Raw genomic sequence first — 27,625 nt, forward strand, 5'->3', positions numbered from 1 at the left:
TTAAGAACATTCAGTTTATTTATGGTTCAGAAACACCTGATAGACATGAGATTACTCTTCACTGTTCAATTGCCCTCCAGTTGACCTTGCTGACTTTGTCCTAGGACTGATCTAAAGCAGGATCCTTAAGAAGCTGGACTGATGCAGAAAGAAGAAAAAAGGAAGGAATGATTTACAATCTTACTTGGGTTTCTTTCTCTACCTTTTAATGTTTACTTATTAGTATTGTCCCAGAATTATTTTTTTAAACCACACCCAGTAGGGGAACATTGTTCTTGGTAATAGCATTAAAACCCTTAGGAAACTTCAGGTAAGTTCTCTAGTGGTTGTGGAAGAAGAGAAAAATTCTTGGGAGCTATACATAGTATCGGCAGAGTATTATGAAAGTAGATTAATCCTTAGATCCTTTTAGAAAAAAAGAAAAGTGGGTGAATGAGATAATGCACCTGAGTAACCCACTTGCCCCATAATCACCCTTAACCTTCTGGGGCAAATGACTAATCCTACTTCACTGGGGACAATGAAGAGGAGAAATGTTAGGTGGATTCCTTACATGCACATTGGAACTGAAAATGTGTTTTTCATAGAAACATTGTTACACATTTTGATAAGATCTCAGTTCTGTTGGAATTACAGTGTATCACAGATAAATTCTGTATTGAAAAGAGTACCCTGAAAACTCTACCAGTGTGTTTAATTTTATTAGAGGAATGAACTTTTGAAACTTGATTCTTTGGAAACTGGGAACTGTTTTTAATGGTCTCCAGGAAAAGAGGCTTGATGTAAACCATCTAGATCCCCATTCTGCGTGAAAAAATGGGCCCTATCTCCCCTGTCGTTCTTCTTCCCTTTCACCAGACCAGATATACTGACAGCTATTTCCACTTAGCCTCAAGCTTATTGTAAGAATGAACTAGACTGATATAGATTGCTCAGCATGGAGAACAATGGTTTATTTGATGTGGATAAAAAAGGAGGAGGGAATTGGAATTTAAAAGCAGAAAGAAGGAAGGGCTCTTGATGTGATAGCCATAATTGCCTAAATATCTTTTTTTTTTTTTGCCATCAGTTGGGCAAGTTATGATATCTGTGAAATAAGATATGCATGAAACCAACACTGCTTATGTTTTGGAATGCTGTCGAGATGTGGCAGTTTTCTTTCTGGTTTTGTTTTTACTACCTGGATAAGGATTAGGAGTTTTATAATTTCTGGGAATTTGCCAGTCTGAGTCACAAAATGATGTCAGCAGCAAGTCTGGCTTTTAATATTATCTAATTGGTAGGGTTTCATACTTAAGAACACCAAATATTGTAAATCATATATGTGTTTGGGAAAGTAGCAAAATAATTTCTGTCCCCGGAAAAGCTTAATAAATGAGGCCAGAATTCCAGGTCAAAAGTTAAAAAAAAAAAAATTGAAGAATGAAACTTGACTTGGGCTTTGCCTTACCTGTGCTATCTATCTAATGTGAGTCTCATTATATCTGGGAATAAAATATCATTTAGGGTTTTCTCAGATACTACTTCCTTATAAATGTCGCTCAATTCCAAAATCTCCATGTAGGAATGTCTCTGCTTGTCCTGTTGCTGGACAGTCCTTAGCAGTAGGTGGCACTCATTTGAGCAAGGAAGAATTCCTTAGGTTAGAAATAATCTGTGAGGTGTGTATCCAGCCAGGACCAGGATGGAAAGAGTTCTGACTGTCGATGTAAGCATTGGGGAATCATGTAGAAGAAGTAGAAATCTACCAGACCTCAAAGTTGTTCACCCATGTTCTTGTTAGGGATGGGGAAGGGGGGGCATGAGGGAATATAGAAATGATAAGTAAAAATTCAAACTCTTCATTTAGGCCTGACCATTACTCCAGGAACTTGGGGTTAGAGAATGGAAGGTTCTTTTCTCCCTCTAGTGACTTCTTTTTCTGTAAGCCTACATTCTCAGCTTGCTGTGTCTGTGAGCAGTGGTTATAGAGCGATCCAGACAAACTTAATAGTTCCCAAGATGGTCATTATTATGACTGTCTCCCTACTTTATTTCCTCAGCTAAATTTGGTTGTTTTAGTAACTCAGTTTTACCCTGTTGAGGAATTGAATGCCTGTCCCAGCCATCCAGGGTGCCTTGTGCAAAAGGCATCCTAGTCCCAACAGTACCTGAGACAAGAGGCCCTGAGAAATGGTCAGAGACTCTCAGGACTATAAAGATCTGTGGTTATAAAAGGTTTGAGTTACCTGTTTAAATAAGATCTAAGAACACATTGTTTTAGACCTACATACTCCTGACTATACACTATAAATCTCAAAGAAGTAGGGTCAGCGAAGATAACTCTGAGTTAAGAAATCAGAGGAGAGTTAGAGGTTATGGCCGCTGACTTGGGAACCTACGGCAATTAGAATTTGCAGGGTTCTTGTTATCCAGGTCTTACGCAGTGAGTGCCATTTCTCATGATTTTAGAGGGACAAGATGCTCTTAAGGCTTGCTCCAGGAAGACCAAAACCAGAGTTGTCTAATAAATAGGATTGGCCATAAGGCATAGCCAGTGTGGAAGATTTAGATTTCAAAGTTATTTCTAGACAGTTTCTTTCTGAGGGAAGATGCTAAGTAGAACTTGCAGGTAGATGCAAGTCCCATGTATTTAATTCTGAAGTTTCAGTCCTCCAGAAGGCTGTAGACATTTATACTTAGCACTGTCCATTCTCTCAGGCCATTGACAACAGTACCTTCTTTTGGCCTTAACTCTTGACAGGATAGACTGCCAAAGGAGTTGTCATGTAACCTCCTTTTTTGTAAATCATCAGACAGGCAGGACCATGTTATCAGTATCATGGGTTGCCTCCTTAGCAGTGTGTCATCTGTATTTGGGGTGGACAAGTAGGCTCTACTGCCTTTGTCTTTCTTCCCCTGTGAAGCTAACCATTTCTTTCTTGACCTTCTCTGTAACTAACAAGACAACCCAAAAGGAGACTGAGATATAAGGAAAACATTTGGAATTTTGATTAAAATCAGTGTGACAAAAACACTCATCTCTTTTTCCCATTCCTAAAGCCAGTCAGTGTCTTTCTGTCTGCATCTTCTGTAAGGAATTTAGATGGGAAAAATACTTTTGCTGAGGTTTTGTCGTCACTTACATCTTGGTGTCTATTTTATCCTTTGATTTGGATGTCTCTGTCTTTCCCTGGGTGAATCAGGACAGATTTAAGTTTCCTTGGATTTCTTTGGTCAGTGTAGAAAAGTTTTCTGAACTTTTCTATGAACTTCCACTGTTGGAAGTACCTTAATTTTTCTTCTCTTGTCTAGTGAGCCAGACCGAGGAAGGCTTACTCCCTCCCCAGACATCATTGTTTTGTCTGATAATGAGGCTTCCAGTCCCCGTTCCAGCTCCCGAATGGAAGAAAGACTCAAAGCAGCCAACCTAGAGATGTTTAAGGTAAAGAAAAGAAAGATTCCTTTCTCCATTTCTTGCTTCTACTATTCTCTTTAATTCCCTGAGACTCCCATGTCTGGTTTTTTAGTGTTTACTTTTTGGATCTAAAAACTACCCATTGATGAAACTCTTCATATGTGATTCTCAACCTCAAGGGTGTGCCCTTTTAGAGGGAACTATTAGAATCAAGTGGAGAAGACAGTTTGAAAATGCATATTCAATATAATTTCTTTGGAAAATGAAAACTTCATAATTCAAGTCATGTGAAGTAAACTTTTAGCTAGAAGGATACATTCTATACTCTATCCTGGGTCTCGGAATATGGAGGAATTCCTAAGTTTTCATGTATTTCTAGAGGAAACATGGCTTTAAAAGATTGAGAAACATTATTTTAAAGGAAAGCAATATCTCCCTTTGGCTGTTCTATTTTGCCAGGAATCTGGTTAATTAGCATTTATATGTGGTCTCTTCTTTCACTCTGTAAGCAGTTTTTGAGTACCTACTGAATACCAGGCACTGTGCCAGACTGTGTGCTAGGGACGCAAAGATAACAATTCCATTGCCCCTTGTGCTTCTTGTGGAAGGTGGAGGTTTGGGACCTAAAAGAAGAGATCATCTTGCAGGAAAGGACTCTGAGTAACTGCTACCATAGCTGATAGTCTCCATGTTTCCTCAGGGGAAAGGCATTGAGGAACGGCAGCAGCTCATCAAGCAGCTGAGAGATGAGCTGAGATTGGAAGAAGCCCGACTGGTGCTGTTAAAGAAACTGAGACAGAGTCAGCTACAGAAAGAGAATGTCGTCCAGAAGGTACTGTGCCCGAGAAATAAGGGACTAGCAGAAAGCAAAGAAAAACTGGTTTGAGAATGGGCTGCCCCAGGTAGATTCAGCTGGGTGGCTCATTCTTCTCTGGTTCCATGGTTTTTAGTCTCTAGGAATAGTGATTTTTTTTTTAATCTTGGGCCTTAATCAAGAAAACAGTGATTCTGTTTTTCTTATTTTCCCTCCTGGTCAACAGGAGCTTCAGACTGACAAGGAGTTTTGAAAGTCTAGAAGTGTACCAAATTTCTGCCTCCGATTATTAGCCTTTTCCACTGTCTCATTTTCTCTTCTCTCTCCCAGACTCCAGTTGTACAGAATGCAGCATCTATTGTTCAGCCATCTCCTGCCCATGTGGGACAGCAAGGCCTCTCCAAGCTTCCATCCCGGCCTGGGGCACAAGGGGTTGAACAGAATTTGAGGACATTGCAGGTATGTGACCCATAGTGTGATCTTAGTTTCAGGGGGCCCTGTTATCCTGTCTCTGTATTGGGGCTTTTGTAAGATCATAGAAGAACCTGGCCTTGATAGAGGTGTTATTACCATAGATAGTCCTTTTGGTCCTTAATGGCATGATTTAGTCTGCAGTAGAAGGATGAATAACTAATCTTCCCACCGTAGTCTTTCTTCTCCAGAGGTTTCCAGCTTAGCCCTTTTCCATAGAGGGTTAAATAGTTTATACCAAAGAAGCTAGGGAATTCCTAACCACTAATCAGGTTTTATAGTGATGGTAGATTTATCCCCATAGATCCTTACACAAAATTACCAAGTCTGACTATGTTTCTGTGTTTCTACTTAGCTATGTATTATAGGCAGTGTTTTCTCTTTGGCATTTTGTGAAGCGTTTTACCGCTATGACTGTATCTTTTCCTCTTCTTACCCTTCAGGGTCACAGTGTTATCCGTTCAGCGACCAATACCACCCTCCCACACATGTTAATGTCTCAACGTGTGATTGCGCCAAACCCAGCCCAGCTACAGGGTCAGCGGGGCCCACCTAAGCCTGGCCTTGTACGCACCACAACACCCAATATGAATCCCGCCATCAATTACCAACCGGTAAGAGGGAGCCCTCATGGGGAAACAGAGAAATCATTTTTATTTTTATTTATTTATTTTTTTTATTTTTATTTTTATTTATTTATTTGGTTGCACTGGGTCTTAGTTGCAGCAGGCGGGCTCCTTAGTTGCTGCATGCATGTGGCATCTAGTTCCCTGACCAGGGATCGAACCAGGGCCCCCTGCATTGGGAGCGCGGAGTCTTAACCACTGTGCCACCAGAGAAGTCTCTCTCTCAGCAGTTATAGTTCGTAGCCACTATCATTCTCCTTTCTTACATGCCAGAGTCCTTTATCAGTGAAGTTGGACACCTCATGTCTTTTTCTGAGCTTGGGGGAAGCTAAGTAGTTCATACTAGGATCAGATAGTGTTCTCTGCCACGAAAGTAAGAATTGGTTCTTTCTCCCACATACCATCACTGACCCCTATACTCAATCTGTTTCAGCAGTCAAGTTCTTCCGTTCCCTGTCAGCGTACAACATCCTCTGCCATCTATATGAACCTTGCCTCCCATATTCAGCCAGGGACCGTGAACAGGGTGTCCTCACCACTTCCTAGCCCCAGCGCCATGACTGATGCTGCCAACTCACAGGCTGCAGCCAAATTGGCTCTTCGCAAACAGCTGGAAAAGACACTCCTGGAGATTCCACCCCCTAAACCACCTGCTCCCTTGCTTCATTTCCTGCCTAGTGCAGCCAATAGTGAGTTCATCTACATGGTAGGCTTGGAAGAAGTCGTACAGAGTGTCATCGACAGCCAAGGTAAGGCTATTTGTTGGTCAGTCTTTTTATCTAAACAAGAAGTTGTCAAACCTGATTGATATGGGCAGAGTATCGCATGGTACTGTGTAATATGAAATAATCTCTCTTTACTATTGCCAAACCATCTCCTGTCTCTGATTCGGAAACTGTTTAGGAGCAGCGTATCAAAAAGCTTTTTGTGTGTCTGTGTATCTTAGACTTAATATTTTTGCTGTGTATTTTGTATATCTTGTCTGTTTTTTGCAGTATATTGTTAGCTCTTTTAAATGTGCCTAGCGTGATGCATGCATAATTTGAAGACTAGAACACTTATTTTTAATGTTAGTGTTTATGTGGCATTGTGCTTGCATTATTATATTCAGTCCCTGCTGTTTGAGTGCTTTTAGTTGAGAAAATAGACTGATAAAGATAACTAGGACCACATAAAAGCTGTAAGCCAACACTGAACTATAAAGTATTAATAACATCACACAGTCTATTCTGACAAAAGTTATTAAGCCTGAATTTCTAAACATAAGGACTTAGGGGAACACCTGAGGAAAGTGCCTAAAGGGCTCAGTATTGGCTATAAATAGATCACAAAGTGAATAATTCAGACACTGATAGGTAAAAATTATGAATGTATATGATAGAGTAAGTGTAGACTGAGGTAAAGAGATGCTAAGAAGCAAAAGTACTGGCGGAATTAGGTGGAGCCCTTTGACTGAATTGACACACATTTTCTTCTCAGTGTGGTTTAACAGGAAATCAGAAAACTTGAGTTCTTGTCCCAGTTTTGTCTTTTGAAGCTATGTTTCTTAGACTTAGTTTCCTCATTTGTAAATGGGGATGGTACTGTCTAATTCCCTGAAGTGATGTTGCAATCAAATGAAATAAAAGTATTTTATAAATTATAGAGGCTCCTTCTTAATTCAGCAGAGTAAACTCCTGGAAAAAGATCATCTGATGAAAAGAAACAGAGGAGATACAGAGGAAATGTGAAACCACTGATTATTCTTTTTGTTGGCATCTAGGGAAAAGCTGTGCCTCACTTCTGCGGGTTGAACCCTTTGTTTGTGCCCAGTGCCGCACAGATTTCACCCCTCACTGGAAGCAAGAAAAGAATGGTAAGATTCTATGTGAGCAATGTATGACCTCCAACCAGAAGAAGGCTCTAAAGGCAGAACACACCAACCGACTGAAAAATGCTTTTGTTAAAGCCCTACAGCAGGAACAGGTAAGAATTCTGACTACTTCTCACCAGCCACCTGCCCAGGTTTGGTTTTCCCAAAAGACAGTTCTTTCTAGTTTAGAGGAGTTGTCTCTCTGATCCCCACAGTCCAGGTGATCTAGGTTTCTGAATCTAAGTTCCTAGAACCTAGAGGTCTGGGTTCCCTTTTTTTCTTCTTACCATTCTGCCTTTCCCATTTCCATTTGGCTGTTTCTGATTGGGTTAGAGCATAATGACATATGGCTGAGCTTAAGGGAAAGGGACAAAAGGCTTGAGACTCTTGGCTTTCCCTGGTAGTACTAAATAATTCCTCTATTCTTGATTTCATGTCCTTAAACAAATGGATTTTGGTGAGAGGGATTTATATTTGTACTAGAAATCTCTTTGAGAGAAGTAATTATCTGCAGTCCATATTTGACAAAGAAATGACAAAGGAAAGGGTAGATTATAAAGTAGCCCAATGAAGATTAGTGGTTGCTAGAGTGTGTGAACTCTCATATAGTATTAATAGAATGAGAATATCTTGGAGTGGGGAAGATGTGTTGGGAAGCTCAGATTCTTTTCCACCCCACCACCCATCAGACCCCTCTGGGTAGCATCATGGGTCTCCTGGAAAATGGGTAGACAAGAGTCGAAAAATAAAACTTAGTAACTCATCAACCTTAATTAATTACATTAGGCAGCTCATCGCCAACACCCAGATCGCTCCAGCCAACTTCTGAGAGCCAGCTTTCTTGGAGATGGGATTCCTAATCATTGAAGTGTGTAGGTTACTTGTACCCAGAGATCTTAGTTCACCTACCCCACCAAACTCTTTTGCCTTTTCCATATCCCTCCAACTAGCTGGCAACATTAGAGATAAGAAGACCTCTAGGTTTTCTGGTTAGGAAATTGGGTGCTGTCCTGCCCAACTTGACCTGATGACTCCCAACAGGAAATTGAACAGCGATTACAGCAGCAGGCAGCACTCTCCCCCACTACGGCTCCAGCTGTGTCCAGTGTCAGTAAACAAGAGACCATAATGAGACATCATACGCTTCGACAGGTGAGGATTTCTCTTGAGGTTTTGTCAGCCATTTATCTCAATTTGTCCTTTCTTCTGCCGAAAATCATACAGAAGTACTCCCATATCCTTACCTCCCCCTTACACCTTCCATCATGGTAAAGTTATGATCGCTTGTCTCCTCCTCATTGCAGGCTCCACAGCCCCAAAGCAGTCTCCAGCGTGGTATACCCACGTCTGCCCGTTCCATGCTTTCCAACTTTGCACAGGCACCCCAGCTGTCTGTGCCAGGTGGCCTCCTTGGTATGCCAGGTAAGAAGGGTTGATCTGAGAACTTTTCTCAGGGATTGACTAATTAGTATGCAATTCTTTAGCAGCCCCTTTAGGTGAATTGTTCTTTCTTTTGTTTTCTGCTCTTTCTTTAGGCCCTACTCCCTTCACTCTTATTTGGCAAAGGTTTGCTAAATCCATATTACATGCTAGGCACAGTACACTAGGGTTTTAGTGGTGAAAATGTCACAGTCCTGTCTAGTGTGCCCTCTTAGTGGGCATGTGGTTATTGATCTCTTTTGGCCAGAATAGCAGGGTTAACTGTCCTGATCCAGTTTGAATGACCCAGGGATGCTTCTTTACAGTCAGCAGGCCCAAAACCAAAGCAGATTCAGTAATTCCCTCTTTGTCTTGATTATTTTCCTTTCACCACTGTTTTCTTTGACTCTTCTGTACCATCAGAACTGTTTATTATTCCTGGTAGGATTGAAGTTTTGGGAAGACCTCTCCTAAAGCTTGAGAGCAGGGTGGGTAGTTGCTACTGAAATAAAGCTTAACTGAGTCTGCAAAGATGTAGACAACTTCTAATGTTTCCTCTGCATCTCCACCACTGCAGCCCCAGGGTAGTGTGGAAGAAGGTGTCATTTCCTCTTTTAATACCTGCGCTCCACTTTTGTCTCCTGGGTCTAGGTGTCAACATTGCATACTTGAACACTGGTATTGGAGGACACAAAGCCCCCAGTCTGGCAGACCGACAGCGGGAATACCTTTTAGACATGATCCCTCCCCGGTCTATATCGCAGTCCATCAGTGGACAGAAATAACGCCTGTTCCACTTGTACTGCCCCAACCTTGTATCCTTTACTCCTCTCCTCTCCCATTGCCCCCAACTTCCGTCGCATGCAGTGCCTGTACTGGTGCCTACCATACACGGAAAACAAAACAGAAAAACAGAAGACAAACAGTAGAAATCAACAAGAAAACACACGCCCTGCCCCACCACCTCCTCTTTATTTCACACTGCTGCGATCTGTTCTTCTGCCACTTTCTCTCTTCAGTTTTCTATAACAGTGAGGTGGATCTTTGCCTCTGATAGAGGTCAGAATGAGGTCCTGGGGAGAAATCCAAGCCCTCTGACGTGTGTTTCTAAAGTTTGTTTTTATGCTTTAATTATTATTATCATTTTTAATGATGTTGTGTGTCGTCCCTTTGTTCAGTGGACGGTTAAACCTTTCTATTTTCCCCCCAATATTTTTTTTTTCTCTTTCGTCTCTTTTTTTTTTTGGTAAACACAAATGATATTCAGTTAAGTGATAGGAGCATTGCAGTAGGGTCCCCAACTGCCAAGTAGGACATGACTGGGAGTGTTAGGGGCAGAAGTTTTTAATGCACTTAACCCCAGGGTCAGGGGGAGGTGGTGGCATCAAACAAGGAGGAATAGCACACCCGCTCTGGGGTGTCTCTGAGCTGCACAGTTCTGGAGGCAGTGTTGAGTATTGAAGTTGGGCTCTAAGAATGAGGGGAAAGAGCCTGGAAGGAGAAGCTTTAAAACTTAACCACCCTAGAATTGACCCATAAAGAAGGGGGAGAAAGGGGCGTGACATTGAGCATAATGTTGAGCCAAGGAGGACTGAGACCAGGTCCTGGCCTTCTGGATGCTGGGGGAATGAGATTGGTCTCCTGACCCCAGTGGAGACACAGGAGTCTATTCCAGGCCAACTAGCCCCAGATTATTTCATCTTATTTTCTTTGTAAAATTCTCCCCCATCCCTGTCTCTTTTCTTTTCTTTTCTTTTTTTAAATCCTAATCTGCCCTTGGTAACCACAGCCCCATCTGTAATATAGAGGAGTGGCTATTGCTAGCCTGACTTTGCTGTGTGTCCTGGACATTGGATGGACATGAGTGAGTGAAATGTCAAAGGGAGGAAATAGAGGAAGAAAGAAAGAGGGGTTTCCCTCCCAACAGTTGCGACTTTCCCATTTGTCTCTTTACCTTCTGAGCGCCAGGAGATGAGGGTGAGGGCACCTAACAGATTGGAGCGCTGCCCTGACCCTGCTGCACTAACTGCAGAGCCAACCGCTCAAAGCCAGACAATTCATGTCAAAACCAATCCTGGACTTGTGCTATACAAGTAGATGTTGTCTTTTTTCTCCCCAGAATTCTATAAATTTTGCTTTTTTGTTTGTTTTTATTTTTTTCTTAAGTGCTACTAATGTAGAGAATGAATTGAATTGTGCAATGTTGCTGTTCTGGGGATTGGGGAGATTAGCATCCCATTTGCCCATACTGTGGGGGAAGGGGGAGGGGACCAGGCTGTTTTTGAGGTAAGGGAAGCCCCTTAAAGGTAGAGGTTTCTGCTCTCCTCATAGTGTATGCCCACCTGCCTCTCCAGCCGTAGAAGCTGCCAGAGTTCAAGGAAGGGATATTCTCAGCAAAGAGGTATGAAGAGAGGAGTTTAACATTTTACCCTTGAAAGCAACCTGGGGAAGGTCCCCCACTTTTATTTTTAAAATTAAATAATTTTTTAAAGTAAGAAGGCACTTTTAAAATTAACACACACACAAACTGCACATCCTCCCCATAAAGTTTGGGGAGGGGATGGGAGAAGGAGCTGGAATCAGGCTCAGTTCCCCCCACACTGGCCTCTACTCCCCATACTCCAGAGCCACTGTGGGTGATTATACTGGCCCTACGGGCCTTCCTGGCTTTTTTTTCTTTCCTCCCTTCCCCCAAATTCATTGAGCACTTAATAAAGGAGCAGAGATGCAGCCTGTGTCTGGGCTCCCCCAGTGGTGAAATGATCTGGAAGCTAGACGCTAGTAACAGGTAGTGATGGGGTCGTTTCGAGTATTTTTCTGGGGAATGTGGAACCCCTGACTGTAAGTGGTGGGAGAGGGAGGGGGGTTAGTGGAACTGGGTCTGGGATTATTTTAAAATTATATATATATATATAAAGATATATTCTTACATCTCTCCTTTGCCCTCTGTGCTTTGAAAGCACTGGATAAATCGTTTGGTTTTGCTTTTCCCTCTTCCACAAAATTGGAAGCTTTTTAAAAAATATTTTCCCTGCAAGTCATCTTGCCTTGTGGCATGTCTGTCTAGCTTCTTCCCCCCCTAGCCCCCATGATGAAGTGCCATTTCTGTTATGTCTCCCCTCCCCCAGCTCAGAGGTGCTCAGAGGTACGAGGTACCCAAGTTTGTCAATTGAGATTAAAAGTAAGGAACAGAGAATGTGCAATACCGTCTGGCTGGGGGGTGTCCCTGCCCTGAGCTGAGTCCCTTCCCTGGGAGCCAGGCCACCTTTGAATGGGGCTTGGAAGTAATATGTGTCGAGAATGGGGGATGATGGGGAAGGAAAGCCTGTAGTCGAGTGCCTGCCAAGGTGCTGAGGCGATAGGGGAGAGGATGGAGTCTTCCCTGTTTTTATCCCCTCAGGGTCAGTTACACAGAGGCTGCTTGTTGACTAGTATAGCTCCGTGACCCTTTGCTCAATCGCTGAGGTTTGATTTCTTACCCACTCTTCTCCCCATTTGCATACCCTTCCCAGGGATTAGTGACAGGGGTGAGGTTCCCCTAATCATGGTAAAGTATTAGCCTTCCACCTCCTCCCTTTCCTCCCTCTCCCTCATCCTTCTGTTTTCCTCATTCCTCTGCTTTTTCACACTGATTGCCTTGTGTCCCTCCAAGTCTATTGTTGCTGTCCATCCCCAGGCCTTGGGCCCCATAGACACTAAACCTCATGCCCTAAAGATAGGAGGAAAGACCCTCTGTTCAGAGTTATTTTACCCCTGGAGCATTGAAGCTCAGGGTGATACTAGAGTGAGGATCCCACCAGTTTTGCCTGGCTTCCTCCATCCCCAGAGGCTTTAAAAGTAGTAGTAGTTTATGGACAGTGGCTTACTCTCTAGAAGCCTGATATGGGTGGATAAGCAGTAAGGCTTGGGTAAAACTGAGGGACAGAGGTCCTTATTTGGTTTTTTTTTTTCTTTTTCTTTTTTTTTGTCATTTGACCACAGCATCTGGACTTCTTTCATCCCTGGAATAAGTACTTTTTCCACATTTTTTGGATGTATGTATGGTAGACAATTTTTTTTTTAAGACACAGAGATAAATGTTTTCCTGCTTTGGTTACCTTTCCTTTCCCCTTTAAAAGGAATTAGCTATAGAACTGCTTTGTAAAGATGCTTCTTGATATTTTACTTTTGTTCCTTTTCCCCAACCACTCCCTTTTCTCCCCACTTCTCCAGAAGGCATAACCTTCTCTCCACACCCCACACCCCAGTCCTAGGCTCCCTTCCCCTCCAACAAGACCTTCATTAGCTTATGATATTTGCTGCCGAGATGTTATAACAAGGACTCATTCGTGTATATAAGCTATTTCTTGATCCATTTAAAAGGAATTGTACATTGTGTAGAAAAAAAAAAAACTGAAAAAGAGAAAAAAAAGCCCTAGCCATGGATATTGTGAAACTGTGTTATGTCATTTTGTAATGTGCCCGTTTGTGTATGATCCGTGCAAAAGGGTTTCTGGGGAAGGGGCGGGGGTAGGGAGGCAGGGCTGTGGAGGGTGGGTAGGGGAGTGGGCCGGGCCCAGCACACTGAGACTGGCAGCTGCCCCAACCCCATCCCTCCTTAGAGATGCCACCTCCCCCACCACCCACCCCTAATTTGTGCCTTGCCTCCCCACCCTGGAGTAGTCCCTCCGGGTCACCAGCACTGCCTTGGCAGAGCCCACTCCCTACCCTAACCTGCCCACCCTCCCTACCCCCCAGCATTAGGTTGATACTGTGGGGAAGTGCTGGGGGTTGGGAGGTAGCCGAGGAATGGGGCAGTTCCCGGGGGCATTGAAACCAAGTATTATTATGAATTGTAATTGTATTTGCACTGTTTTTTTTCCTCTGATTGCATCAGCATATATACAATATACCTATATAACAAAATTCAGTGTCAAGCTTTCTTATGCAAGGGATTTCCTTCAACCCCAAAAAAGAAGCTAGTTTCATGGGCCTTTGAGGGTGGATTGTCATGGGATGATAGAAATGATTTTAACAAGTCATCCTAAGAAAGTCTCCCCTAGGGAGAGTCATATCCATCTTTGTAAATTGGGGTGAGGTTGGGTTACTGCAAAAGCTAAGGCTCTTAGTCCGGACTGTGGAGAGTAAAGAGAACCACAACACAAAGGGAGGTGGGTGGTGGCACAGTCTGGAGACCTGGGGTTTAGTCCCAAGCTTTCCTACTAACTTGCTATGTGACCTTTGGTAGAGTTAATTTTCTGGGTCTCAGTTTTCTTATTTGTGAAGTGATGGCAGACAGGGGGAGATCATCTGGCCACCAAGTTTAAAATGCTTCCTTCCCCACCTACAAAACAACTTGAGGTGAGGAAAGTGTTGGGCTGAAAACCCATGGAGGAAACCAAAGTGACTAGTGTTGAAGTGGGTAAATGCGTGACCAGTACCCTTGGAGAGCTGCCAGGCCCCTACTGTTCCTTTTGGTTTAGGAAAGGCAGCAGAGTGATGTTTAGGACATCAGTTAAACCTGTGACATCTTTGCCCTCATGTCTCTAGTCATCCAAGGGCAGGGACCAGGCCCCAAGCCCCACCTCACAAGCAGCTGCCCTCAAGGGTGGTTGACCACTGAATACCCCAGGTTGGTGGTCACTCACACCCTTTGTGAGCTACAGGATGCAGAACTTTACTCACTTCTTGGTAGGAGAGGTCAGATATAGTCTACATCTTGTCTCCTTCCCTCAGATCTCATCTGAACCCCCTAAAGGCAGCTGTCTGAATAGCTGTCTCCTTCAGGGGCCCAATTTCCCCACAGCCTGGGCTGAGTACTCCCACACTCTAGGTCTTGGCTGGTAAAGCCTGGAGAGGGTATAGGATGGTGGGTGAAGCCCTGGTGAAGGTGGAAGGATAGATTGGTGGTGGGGTGGGGAGCAGGGAGGTGGGATGGGGAATGGTCTTCTCTGAATGGGGTGGGTGGGAGGGGAACAAGACCCTTTTGCACAACTCTTTAAGTTTCCTTTTTTTAAAAAAAAACAAAAAACAAAAAACAAACTCTAATTTTCTGCATTGTGTTTGGGAATTAAAATGAAAAAACTAAGACCAATAGAAACTGGTTTTCAAAAAGGCAAATACACTCCCATCTGTTTCAGATGCTGCTGAGCATTTCAGCAGTGACAGATTCAAATAATAAGCTAATTTTTGGAGAAAGGATTAAAAGAAAAAAAACTTTGTAATATTTATCACTTGCAAGCTATGTTTAATAAAGAAAGGAATGGTTTCTAAACTTTCCTGTGGCTTGTGCTTTAGTCATGGGGGGCGGGGGGGGGCAGTTTGGTGGGAGAATTTTAGGGGCGATCTGGAGATTAGCTATGACATACCCCCTCCAGTCAATGGGGTACCTTTAGTTTGTGCCCTTTTCTTCAATTGTGTTGATTATTTAAAGCCCTTACTTCTGTATTATTCTTCCCCTCACCTTTATATAGATCCAGGGTTCTGGAAGCCACTGACCCCACTTAAATTACCTGATGACGTAAGGTCTAAAGGTATCCGTAAGGAGGCTGCATTTAACCCAGAGGCTGGATCTCCATCCTGTCCTAAGGAGAGGTGTACCCTAGCTGTCCTTGGCCCTTCTCATCACACTGCTCTAGACTCCAGTAACAATCCTTTGTAGCATGCTGGTTTCTCCAGGTGGGGACCTTAAAACAGCTCACACTGTTCTTTCCTTAGCAAACTGCAGAATATGTAGTTCCTCAGCCTCAGTGCAACATGCCCTGAAAGATCTGGAACCGCTCTGTCTTACCATGTCATCACCCCCACTTCCCCAGGTTTTCCTTTCAATCCAGAACATTAACCAGATCCTAATTTATTTTTTCCATTTTGGTTTATTTCCAACAAAGCTCTTAGACCAGGCCCACCCAGAGGAGAGGATGTTACTTCCTCAGGGACCTGAAGTTTGGGGCTGTTCTTAACCTCTTGGTCCCCTGCCACATTTATTAGTTAAAGCTGCTTACACCCCTTGTGCAGTTGGGGAGGGGCAGGGCCCAGCCTTGCTGGAGGTCTTGTCACTGGTATGAGCATCATCCTACAAGAGCACAGAGGAGACAGTGTTTGGGGTTCCCCCTAAGACCTGGGTTTTCCTTCCTCCGAGACCCTACCCCCTTTTGGGCACAATACTGGACAGCCTTGGAGGGAGGCAGATTGAGGGAGAGCCTGGGGTTTGGTTTTAGGTTTGTGGTAGAGCTGGACGAGGAGGGACAAGGAGGCCAGGAGGGCCATAGGTCAGAGGGAGGAGTGGGGAAGAGGTGGTCTTTGGACACCTAGAATTGAGGGGAATAGATGTGTGGGGTGCTCCACAGCATCTGTGCTCATTCTACAAGGGATTCAAGGCCACCAGAACCTCAACGCAAACTAATATCTCCTTTCAAAAATAGAAAAATGAGGAGGCATGCCTCCCAAAAGGGGTCAATGCTTTGGTTCTGGAAAGGGGGAGATGGGCATTTGGTTGCTCAGAGAAGCAGCGTGTGTGAGCTTAGATGTTCAGAACTCTTCTCATGTTGGGACAAGGGGGCAAGGAACTTGGCAGCCCCTTTGTCCACCTGCCTATTTAGACCACCAGGAATGCAGGTTGCCTGTCCCTGGTCAGACGCCAGCTTAGGCATGAGGAGACAAACAGATTTCAGACCGGGGGTTCGGGTTGGAAGATGGAGTTGCTGACAGAGCCCCTTGCCCTGAGTCCCCTTCTTGGTGGGGGGGGGGGGGGGCGGTGCTTCAAAGCTATATATCTTTGGGTAGTTCATATTTGGATCAAGAGGATATATTCGATGGGGTTTTGAGGGAGGACTAATGGGTTGGAGAGAACTCCCACCTGACATGGTTTAGTTTGAGGTTATTTGGTGTGTGGGGGAAGACACAGATTTCCCCATTTCTTGAGAAGGGAGAAACAGAAATCACCACCTCTTCTCTCGCCCTATGGTCAGACCTGACCCTCCCCGGAGAGGGGCTTAGGGACCTTTGGTTCTTTCTTGACTCCGGGGTGGCAGGGAGAGGTGATGTAGATTCTTTGGTGGGGCCAGAGTTAGTGGCACCTGGGAGGGAGCCAACTTGGAGGGCCCTAGGCTAAGGGCGGCTGCTCCACGGCCACCTGAGAGGGAAGGCGGTGATCAGGCTTCGGCCCCAGAGCCTCAAAGCACACTACTTTCTCCTTCCCAGTCCCCCTCACCTGAATCCCCCTCACCTGGGTGATGAGTCAGTCTTCTCCTCCGGCTTCCCTCCACTCGGAGCCTGGCCTCTGCAGCCCCCAGCTCTGTCAGAGGCAGTCTGAGGCACTGCCCAGCACTCTTGGGACCCCTGTCTGCAGAAGAGGCTGCCCGGATAGGGAGGGTCAGCACCCTGACCTGTCTGGGGCTTCTCTCTGGCTTAGCATCCATCGGTCCCAGCCTTTCATCCTGTTCCATACTCCACGGGGAGAGGCTGGGCCCCTTCCTCGTGCAGAGGATGGCAGGGATCTAGCTCTGGCCCACTTCTGCCACCTGCCCTCTGCCTCTGGAGCCCCAGTGCTCTCTGCCCCGCTTCCTGCAGCCCACCAGGCCTCCTCCCACTTCTGATGCCACACAGCTGTGAGAAGAACTGGCCCTCCCTCTCTGCCTCAGTGTCCTTATTTGTAAGACAGATTACTCAGGGATAAAAGCCCTTTCTTGCTCTTTGGGCCTGTGCCACCATAGTGCAGACTGTCTTCCTAGCAGTTTTCCACATATAGCCATCCTGGCCCTTACCTGTGTCTCCAGCCCAGGAGGAGGCAAACGATGAGGGCAGCCAGGCCCACGTGGATGCCCACCACAACCCCAGGCAGCGAGCTCTTCTCATCCTGGCTGCAAGAGCACCCAGCCTTGGACTCTGGACACTGCCATCTGTCAGAGGACCAGGATGGAGGCAAAGCTCAGGCCCCTCCTCCTCCCTGAAGACTGACAGCCGTAGGTCCTATGGGAAGAGCCTGCTCTGACCCCGGGCCTGCTACCCTCCTACGGGACCCCACTCACCAGGGGTGGCTAGGGGCACTTCACGCAAAGAGACAACATGGGCACTGCTGTTACCATCCCCGTTGCCCCTGAATGCCTGAAGCTTGATCTCATAGAGGGCGGCTGGCTCTGCAAGAAGCAGGAGATTGTGAAGGGAACAGGCCTGGCTGGGCCAGGAAGCTCAGTGCCTGGGGCAAGACCACACTGAGGAGGGGCCACAAGAAGGTTCAGGGCCTCACCCAGATCTGTGTAGAGGAAGGAACTGACAGTGCTAGCCAGGAGCAGGGGCCCCTCAAAATGGGCAGCGGGCAGCTTGCAGTGAAAGAGTTTGAAGCCCTGGATGGGCCCCAGCTGGGATGGCAGCTCCCAGGAGGCCTGAACAGAGGTGGCGTTGAGCACGTCTGTGGAGAAGCCAAGGGCAGCAGGGGCTGCAGAGAAATGAGATGAGCTGCTTGGCAGCCCTGTCTGTCTGAGGCCAGGGGCTCTATAAGGCTGGAGAGGGTGTCCCTCACTGCTGCCCATGGTGGAAGCGTGGATGGAGGCAGGGTCCTGGCTGGCACCCTCTGCTGAGTAGGCCCGCAAGTGGATAGAGTAGACCGTGTCAGGCTCCAGACTGGAGAAGACATGCTCAAAGGTGCCTTTGCCCACGGCCTCTTGGAGCTCCGGACCAGCTGGCTCTGAGAAGCAGAGCAGCTTGGCAGCCAGCATCCCTCTCCCTCACTACAAACATCCCCCACCCCCACAAAGTGGGCACAAAGCTTCAGCTGGGTCTCCAAGGAGAGCAGGGAAGGGGGCTGCAGAAGTCAGAGCCAGGATGAGAAAGGGACTGAAGAGCAGAAGGAAGTACCAGAGGACCACAGGTCCAGAGGCCCGGCCAGTGTCCAGACAGGTCTGGGGGTCACTAAGAGTGAGAGAAACTTGCCCAGGGACACACCCAGTCAGGGGAGAAGTGGGCTGGGGTCAGGGATTCCCGTCTACCCACCCACACCCACCTCCAACTGGCCGGAGGTGCAGCACATAGCCAGTGATGTCCCCATTGGAGGGCGGTGGTTCCCAGAACACTCGAATGGCAAAGGTGGAGAGAGCCATTGCCTGCAGACCCCTGGGGGCAGGGGGTGGCTCTGGGTCCCCGTCACAGTCAGGCGGGTACTGGCCTGGTTGGAGCCCGCGCTGTTCTCTGCCACGCATTGGTAGATGGCCTCATCCTCTGCTGAGATCCCCGCCAGCATCAGTGTGCTAAGGGAAAAACAGACGTAGCCACTGGGGGCTCCTTCCCGCCAAGTCCCCTGCCCTGGTTGGGTGGTGAGACCCACAGACCTGCCCAGAAGCAAAAGGACACACCACCTTGTGTGGACATTGCTTGTATGGAGCAGACAGGGCAGAGCCTCCCGTGGGTGGGGGTGGATGCAGGGGGTTTGAGTGGGTGGTAGAGAGTGTTATGAGGAGGTGGGGCTGGACGCCTGGGGCAGGTGAGGATACATCGGCAGTCAGGCAGGGTGGAGGGGGCGGGACGGGGGTACCTCAGGTACCTGTTGTTGTGGGTTAGCCAAATGTTATCCCCAGGACTCAGCCCCTTCCCATTCTTCAACCAGGCCAGCCAGGGTTCGGGGACGCCCTGGGCCATGCAGGTGAAGATGGCGCTGCTGCCTGGAGGCCTGGACAAGGATTGTGGCCACTGGACAAACTTGGGCGGAGCTGGGCAGGCAATGGCAGGTGGAGGGCGCCATGAGGCCCGGCCTCTCACCTTCCTCCTGCCCCTGCCCCTCTCCCCATTCAGGTTCCCATGGGGGGATGGGGCACCCCAGCACCCTCCCTGGCTGGCCCTTGGGGCTCACCCTGCACGAGCAGGACGCCCTGTGCTGTGCGTCAGACCCGGGTTCCCGGCCGATTGGCTGCACAGACGTAGACAGCTAAGTGCTGGACCGACACATCGGAGATCATGAGGTTCCCGGTGCCCAGGACTTGGGTGCCCTCTACGCCGATGGAGCGGCCACCTACAGGGAGATGAGGGGTCAGAGCTGCGAAAGCGCAAAGTGCTGGGGGCTCCAGGAGGTGGGGTGGGACAGGGTGGCTTCACACTCAGGCGGCTCCAGGAGACCAGTGGCCGTGGGTGGCCTGTGGCGACGCATTCCAGCACTGCCGTTTGGTGTACCGTGAGCGTCAGGTTCTGAGGTCCAGACAGAATCTCGGGCTCCTGCAGGAGCCGTGGGGATCCCACTGTGAGGTGGAAATAGCAAATCGAGGGATCAGGCAGCAGCACTCTCCCCCTGCACCCAGGACAAATTTCTGCTCCCGGAGGACCCTTCTAGTCCTCAAGTGACCAGACCCCAGAGCAGGTGCTATTTTACTTCTGGTTTACAGATAAAGAAAATCACTTGCCCAAGGTCCTATGGCAGTAATTACAGGTGTACCTCATTTTATTGCGCCTCGCAGATACTGCGTTCTTTTTGGTTTGTTTTACAAATTGAAAGTTTGTGGCAATCCTGCGTTATCAGATGATGATTAGCAATTTCAGCAATAAACTATTTTTTAAATGAGGTATGTACATTGTTTATTTAGACATAGTGCTATTTAATAGGATATAGTATAGTGTAAACATGATTTTTATATGAACTGGGAAACCAAAAAATTTATGTGACTCACTTTATTGTGATATTCGCTGTGGTCTGGCACGGAACCTGCAATACTTCCGAGGTCTGCCTGTATCAGGGCTAAGCAGCTCTGGCGTACTAAGCAGGCCCCAAGTTAAACTGGAGGGGCGGAAAGAGGAGAGGTGTAAGCATGCCCCGCTACAGGGTGCCCCTGGAGGGCCTGCAGCAGTGTCAGAACATGAACTGGCCAGGTAGGGGGGTACCCTGGGGGGATACCCAGGGGCCTAGTCCCCTTCCCTAAGTCACCCACAAAACTGGCAGGAGACCCCTCCCTCAGAAAGAAAGCCAGGCCCCCCTGAGAAGTCAGCGTGTCTCAACTGCTCAGAAGGGATGCAAATGTTTTTTGAAATACACTGCTCTTTGGGTCTTCATTTTATGCCACGCTCTCCCATTTTTTTAGGTTCTTCAACGAATCATCACTGGGGGGCTGCCATACGCCAGGCGCTCTTCCCACACTGGGAACAAATAGCTGTGAACAACAGGGGAAACAGGCCTTTGTTTTCCTTTATCTAGTCACCCCCCGTTCTTGCTTTACCACTTTGTATTTTATGAGACTTTGCAACGTATCTTTAACCTTTTCATAAATGTCCCTTATTAAGAACTCCTCTGGGGACTTCCCTGGTGGCACTGTGGTTAAGACTCTGCACTCCCAATGCCGGAGGCCCGGGTTCTATCCCTGGTCAGGGAACTAGATCCCACGTGCATGCCGCAACCAAGAGTTCACATGCCACAACTAAAGGAGCCCACTAGCCGCAAATGAGCCCACCTGCTGCAACTGAGAACTGGCGCAACCAAATAAATAAATAAATAAATATTTTTAAAAAAGAAAAAAAAACTCCTCGGGAATTCCCTGGTGGTCCAGTGGTTGGGACTCTGCGCTTCCACTGCAGGGGGCCTGGATTTGATCCCTGGTTGGGGAACTAGGATCCCACAAGCCACACGATTAAAAAAAAAAACTCATACAAAATTTTGTCTCTAAAATGAAAGTTTCCCAAGGACTGGTATAAAGTCTTCCACATCTTCAAATCTGCCTCAAGGCCTAGAATAGTATTTCACCCATTCTCCGTTCATTCATCCATTCATCCCACCATCATATACTGAGGGTCTACTTTGTACCAGGCACTCCTCAGTTTGCCTTCCACAAGCTCTAGTTCAGGCTGTGGACTGTCTTGGAATGTCCTGGCCTTGGGCAAGAAGACCATGTTCCACCTGGTCAGACGGTTCAGTGATGTAGAGCTGGTCCATGTGATGACACTTCACACATCCCTGGCTGAACCTCTCCGTGTGCCAGGCATTATACTGTGAGCCCCAAATGCATTGTCCCCTTTAATCCTCACTACAAGCCTGTGAAGACAGTGATTTCTCCAAGTTTACAGATGAGAAAAGCAAGTGTCAGAGAGGTTAAGTAGCTTGTTCAACATCAGAGGGACTGGCAGAGGCGGAACACAAACCTGGATCTTGGAAGCACTGGACAGCTGACAGCATACCCCTCTTGCCGCTGTGAGCTCCTCGAAAACCTGGGAAATTCTGTGTCCCTGGCGCCTGCCCAGGGTAAGGCCTACCCCAGGGAAGTGTTTTAGGAGTGAATGGCTGGGGCTTCGGTACCCAGCTCCTGTCCCTGGGGAAGAGTCTACACTGACCTCAGCTCCTTTCCTGATATTTAAAATACAGGCAACCCACGAACCCTCAGTTACAGGTTGATCCTCTGTGCCCAGCAGGCACCTGCTTCTTCTCAGCTGCCTGAAGCTCTCTTGGACATTTATTTCCCCGCCTCTACATGCAGCAGGATGGAGAACCCGTGCCTGCCCGTAGCCCGGCATTTGGCCAGGAGTACTGATCATCATGGAAGCCTGGCATCCCGCCCTGCCCTCCTGCCCCGGATGGTTGATGGGAACAGGAAGTGGGAAGCCAGAGGAACTTCACCCGGGCTTCCCTGTGCTCTCAGGGAGGAGCCCCTGATCCCCACCCTTTGCTTTCAGTTTCTAAGTCAGCTCCAGAGCAGAGACACAACAGATCCCCCTCTTCCCCTTTCAGTCTTCAGTTTAAAAACTAAGCACCCTTTGGTGAAATTCTGCCTTGATGCTTGCCCAAGGTCCACTTGTTATCTATACTATGGGGCCCCCTAGTGGATGATTCAGGCACGCCTTTCCTTCACATCCCCGGTGGCATCTCCGCTTCAGGCTGTGGCGTCAGTCTTACCTCCGTTTCCTGCTAGGTGCCAACTCTTCAGGGGCTCTGCTGTGACCCTCACTTTGGGCACAAAACTCTCCCACCCCCACATGGCCTGCATTTGGGGTCGTTTTGGGTGTTTCATCTCAGGTACAAAGCTATTTTCATCCTCACCCCAAGGAGGAAACATGCAAATGTGCACACACACACACGCATATGTACATCTAAGCCCACCACTTACAAACACAAGCGCACGCAGGCATTCACTCCCAGCCGAGACACAGGAGCCCACACTCAACCCATAAAGGGCTCCCACTGCTCTCTGGATCAAGTCCAAACTCCTTTTCATGGTGGGCCTCGCCTACCTTTCCTACATCAATTTTTTGTTACCCTGAATTCTGCCCATTCTGTGGTCCAGCAGCATGGAACTGTCTGCATGAACTGTGCTATTCTCACCCTTGTGCTTTTGCACAAAGCAATGCCAGGAATGCCACCCTCTCCACCTTCCTGACCTTGGACTGCCTCTCTCCGCTCACCCTTCAACAGCCAGCTTGGTATAGCTTTCTCTTGAGGCCCTGAGCAGCCCTTGCCCACAACCCAAGGCTGGGTTAGAGGCCCCTGCCCTGGGTTCCCATAGCACCTCCCTCGCTACTCAGTTGCCAGCTCTGGGAAGCCAGCGATAGACCGAGCCCGTTCCGCCTGCTGACTGCTATGTTCCCACACCCAGCACAGTCCTCATATGTAGTCGGCGCTCAAAACTATTTGTGCCACATACAACATCGGCCACACCCACTCCCAGTGGTGCCAGCTCCCACACCCTCCTCTCTGCCCAGTGCCCACTCTGATTCCCCTGGTCCTTGCTTACCCTTCAGGATCAGCCAGGCATCCTGGCTGTGGCGGGGATGTGTGCCACGCAGCGGTAGGTGCCCACGTCAGCCCGGTAGGTGCCCACGTCAGCCCGGCTGGTGATGTGGAGGATGCCACGAGGCAGCGGCGTCACCCTGAGGATGCAGGAGTCGGGGGTCCGCGGCTGTGCAGTGGCCCATAGCCTGCCACCCCACCACTTCTTGCTGCTGCTCACCGGTGGCTGGCAGTACTCAAGGTCGTGCCGTTGTGCTCCCAGGAAACGGAAGGCTCCAGCACTCTCCCGGATCAGGCACCGGAAGCGACTCCACCCAGCTCAACCTCGACGGACTCTGGATGTTGATGGAAGCGCGACAGACCTAGGGCACAGGGACCACCTGAGCATAGAGAGCTGGCCCCCAGCTCTGCCGCCAGCAACTCTGTCCCAGAGCCCCAGCTCCCCGTCTGTGCCCACGGCTGCCACTCCCTGCTGACGGCCTCGCTTGCACCCCTGCAGTCTCACATCTGTGATTTCTTTGGGCCATAAGCACTTTGCCTTCCTCTACAACATTTAAAATTCTGGTTTACATTTGCACTGGTATCAAGACAAATATAATCCAGCACTATAAAATAACAACGCATTATTATATATTCATTATTATATTCACTTTTTCTTCTGGTGCCCTAGGCACTGTGCACACTGCGTCTAACGGCCAAGTAAGCATTGCCCAGGCCCACCCTGGGCAATTCTGTGCCCCGCGGGTGCCGTCTGTGGGTACCCCTGCACATTCTCGTCTCCCCTGCCCACACAGGAGCAGCCCAGTCACTTACTTGCCAGCTGCACCCGGGCCCGCCGGCTCACCAGGCGCCCAAAGCGGTTCTGGGCCACGCAGTGGTACTCGTGGGCGCGGGAGGGGAGGCTCCAGTGGGAGGGCGGGGTGGCCAGATGCAGGGAGCCGTCGGGCATCAGGGTGGCACTGCTGTCCTTGGCCAGGACCAGCCCATCCCGCTGCCAGGAAATGGACACGGGCAGCTCACCCTCCACCCGGCACGGCAGCACCAGTGGGCGCTCCCGCGTGGCCACCACGTCCCCCAGCTCCTGCAAGAAGGCCAGCTCAGAGCCTGCAGCGCGACCCGCGGGGACAGCCAACGAGGCCTGGACGCGGCGGCCTCCTGGGGCCCACCACCTCCCCTCAGTTTTGAGCCCCTCTCGGCCTGGGCGAGGGGTGAGGAGGCAGGACTTTAGTTTGGGGGGACCTGGGGGCAGCAAGGGAGGATGGGGAGGAGGGCCTTGCAGTCTGAGGAGCAGGGCCGCCGTGATTGATAGCCTCTTTCAGCTGGGCCCTGGCAACGGGGAGGGGGCGGCGCGGGCACAATGGCGAGGCCAGGGGCCCAGGCATGGGCATTGTGCTCCCCGGGGGACAATGAGGTCGTCCCCTCTCTCCCCCGCCCGCCCATCTGCGTGTCTGCCCACAGGGTCAGCTTCCCAGGACTCCTGGCTCTCCTCTCCCACCGCTGTGACCCCAGCCGCTGAATGAGGGAAGGAGCACACTCACATACTCACAGACACACACTTGGACTGCAAAGCTTAACCTCACAGGCCACCCCATAACCCAGACACAGTCTCCATCCCAGACACTCTCGCAGAGGATACAGACACAGGTCACACAGAGATGTCACTATAGACTCAAAGTCGCAAATACGCAACAGACACCAATGTCCCGGACCCAGAAATGCACGAGCAGAGCTGCGAACCCACGTGCTTAGACGCCAACTACACGCACATGCGTGGATATGGTAACAGCCTACGAGGCTGAGCAGGGACCTGCCCAGCGGAGGGCGGAGGCGGACAGCAGCCTCGGAGGGGCCAGAGCCCACAGGCCCAGGGCTTGGGCTGCCTCGGGACCCTCGGGACACCTGCGGGGAGACCTCTCGACCCTTGCCTCTCCAAGACCCTCTGCCCGACAGCCCCTCCTGACTGCACAGCCCCCGCTTTCCTTCCTGGCGAAGCCCCAGGACTGTAGCCGAAGTCTGCTCCCCCAGTCTCTGCCTCTACACAGCTCTTGCCCACAGGTACATGCATACCTGTCCTCCCTGCTTGCCTACAAGGTTCCAGCGCCTCTGCTATCATCAGCTCGGTGCCCTGCACCTTCCTCCCCCACTTTGCCCCCCAACTCTCCCGCCCCCATGTCTTCCCCCGTATCCTTCTGTTCACCTCTCCCACCTGGCCTTCGCCCACTGCCCCCCACTGCCCTCAGGCCCCGCCCCCGCCCCCCAGTCTCGGAGCAGCAGCAGCCCTGGCCCCGTGTCTCCACAGGCCTGGCCCCCTCAGCCCCGGCTGCTCCCCAGGCAGCTCTGGCCTTCTGCCTGCAGCCTGGGGGCCCCAGGCTGCAGGCATTCCCAACCCACACACTCAGGGGGCACAGTGTTGGGGCTCTGGCCCTGCTGCGGGGAGCCCGGGGTCTGAGGGGGCCGGGCCGGAGGCTGCTGTCCCTGCTCCGTCTCTCCCGGAGCCGGGTCCCTCTCTGCCTCTGGCCTGAGCTCCCCCCCCATCCCCACTGCCCTCTCCTCTCAGGGCCAGGACCCCAGACACTGAGACAACTGGGGCGGTGGTGACAGGGGAGGGCTGCGGGCCGATGAGAGGAAGGCAAAACTGGGGGGTCGAGCCCGCCCCTTTTCCAGCCTCTAGAATCTTCTCCCAGCCTTAGACCCACCCCTCACTCCCTCTCAAACACTGATGAATGAGGTTCTGGGGGTGGGGAGAGGCATCTGCTCCCCTAAGACCAACTCTGGGGGTCCAGGGCCAGAACGGGGAGGCCTGGGGTCTGATCTGGGGGTCCCGGGGAGGGGCGCAGAGCCCCACTCTCCTAGAGGAGTCGCCGTCCCAGGCGCTGAGCCGGGCCCAGCGTGACGGAGCCCATCCCATTAGTTTGGTCACGGCCCCAGCAGCCCCCTCACCATTCACAGTGTCACTTTCCAAAGCTGTCCTCTCTATTCTTGTTGGGACAATGGAGTGGGGCCTTCCGGGGAGGTGGGGATCCAGCCTCCATTGCCCCATCCTGATAAGAAGGAAGAAACCTGGGCCCCTCCCCTCGCCGGGCTGACCATCTAAACATGCGAAAAGTGGGGGACCGCCCTTCCACCGGAGGAGCCTGGGACTCAGGAAGGTGCTGACGTTCAGACCTAACTATTTCTGTAGGACCTCCCTCCTCTAAACTGCAGCCTCCCCCTCAAAAGCAAAGTTTCTGGAAAGATGAGAGCGGGGGTTGTCTGTGAGAAAGGATGAGGAGAAAAAGCAAGGGTAGGGAATCTAGTTGGGGCAGAACACAAGGACACAAGCATCCAGGCCTCTGCCCCCACAAGCCCCAGCCAGTCTGGCCCCTGACCCAGTCTCCCCGAGTCCCCTTCCCCTCACTCTTTCTCCTTGGCTTTGCCCAGCTTAGGCTGTGCCCCTCATCTCTTCAGAACAAAGCACCACCCTCAGCCTTCTCCCTGGCAGGTTCAGCCTCCTCTCTGGCTCCCCACCTCCTGCACAGGCATTCAGAATCAACTCATCCGACACTGCCTCTCCCAGCTCAGCCCCCTCCTCCTAGACCCGCAGTCCTGGGGGGTGACTGAGCCTGGGCTACCCCTAAATGAGATTGCCTTGTGGGAAGAGAGCCTGCAGCCTCCCCACTGGGCCTTCCTCACCCAGCCCTGCATCTCTCTGTCCTGAAGCCTCCAATGCAGGTTCTCACCCCTTCCCTGGAGTGGCCTCCTGAATAGTTGCAGCCTGGAGAGGGAAAGGATCACAGGCCCTGAGGTCAGGAAGACGTGGTTCAAATCACTTACAAGCTGTGTGATTTGTAGGCAACTTTACCTCTCTGAGCCGGCTTCATTGATAAAATGGGGGTGGACGGGATAGAAACCACCTCTCCCCATGACTGGGAGGATTAAGTGAGGCAAGGGCTTAGGATAGAGTGTGGCTCAGGTGAGCATTTGCAGCGCTTGGTCTTGCCCCACTATCTGGTTCTCCTCCTGTCAAAACCCCTCTCCAGCACCTACTAAGAAGATGTCTCCTTATCTGCTGCACTTACCTTGTCACCTCCTAATGCACACTCCAGAGTGGCCCACAGGACAAAGAAGGACCAATAAAGAAGACCTGGGCTCAAGTCCAAGCTCTCTCATTAACCAGCCATCTTGCCTTGGGCTGGTATCCCTCACCTCTGAGACATGCCCCTTGTAAGATGGGAGGAAGGGCAAGCCCACCTTTCAGGGTTGTGATGATCAGGTGAAATTCTTTGTATTGATACTTTAAGGGCCAAGAGCCACTCCTCCTCCTCCTTTTTTTTTTTTTTGCGGTGCGCGGGCCTCTCACTGTTGTGGCCCCTCCCGTTGTGGAGCACAGCCTCCGGACGCA

The 27,625-nt window shown here is 49.6% G+C and overlaps 2 protein-coding genes across 4 annotated transcripts in view; one reads left to right on the forward strand and one right to left on the reverse strand.

Moving 5' to 3' along the window:
• The window catches only part of GATAD2B (GATA zinc finger domain containing 2B), an 80,271-nt gene extending 66,961 nt beyond the window's left edge, over window positions 1–13,310 (forward strand). For all 3 annotated transcript variants that reach the window (XM_082833275.1, XM_082833276.1, XM_082833274.1), the window contains 9 exons: window positions 3,295–3,424; window positions 4,098–4,229; window positions 4,542–4,670; window positions 5,126–5,296; window positions 5,742–6,057; window positions 7,071–7,273; window positions 8,202–8,312; window positions 8,465–8,582; window positions 9,231–13,310. In XM_082833275.1, the coding sequence (XP_082689401.1) occupies window positions 3,295–3,424; window positions 4,098–4,229; window positions 4,542–4,670; window positions 5,126–5,296; window positions 5,742–6,057; window positions 7,071–7,273; window positions 8,202–8,312; window positions 8,465–8,582; window positions 9,231–9,364 (1,444 nt within the window). In that variant the 3' untranslated portion in view covers window positions 9,365–13,310. The remainder of the gene's footprint in view (window positions 1–3,294; window positions 3,425–4,097; window positions 4,230–4,541; window positions 4,671–5,125; window positions 5,297–5,741; window positions 6,058–7,070; window positions 7,274–8,201; window positions 8,313–8,464; window positions 8,583–9,230) is intronic.
• Window positions 13,311–16,664: 3,354 nt separating this feature from the next.
• On the reverse strand, window positions 16,665–25,779 carry LOC309974186 (immunoglobulin superfamily DCC subclass member 3-like; the record flags this gene model as incomplete). Its single annotated transcript, XM_082858651.1, is given in 17 exon segments — window positions 16,665–16,689; window positions 17,321–17,441; window positions 17,585–17,692; window positions 17,803–17,991; window positions 18,076–18,240; window positions 18,556–18,690; window positions 18,693–18,799; window positions 19,093–19,258; window positions 19,399–19,429; window positions 19,433–19,557; window positions 19,643–19,780; window positions 23,263–23,384; window positions 23,465–23,529; window positions 23,531–23,553; window positions 23,556–23,606; window positions 24,058–24,483; window positions 25,632–25,779. Coding segments are annotated over 17 exon segments (2,145 nt in total).
• Between the last annotated feature and the right edge of the window lie 1,846 nt (window positions 25,780–27,625).

Source organism: Leucopleurus acutus, assembly GCF_964270905.1.
Source record: "Leucopleurus acutus genome assembly, chromosome: 2".
NCBI classification, from domain to species: Eukaryota; Metazoa; Chordata; class Mammalia; order Artiodactyla; family Delphinidae; genus Leucopleurus; species Leucopleurus acutus.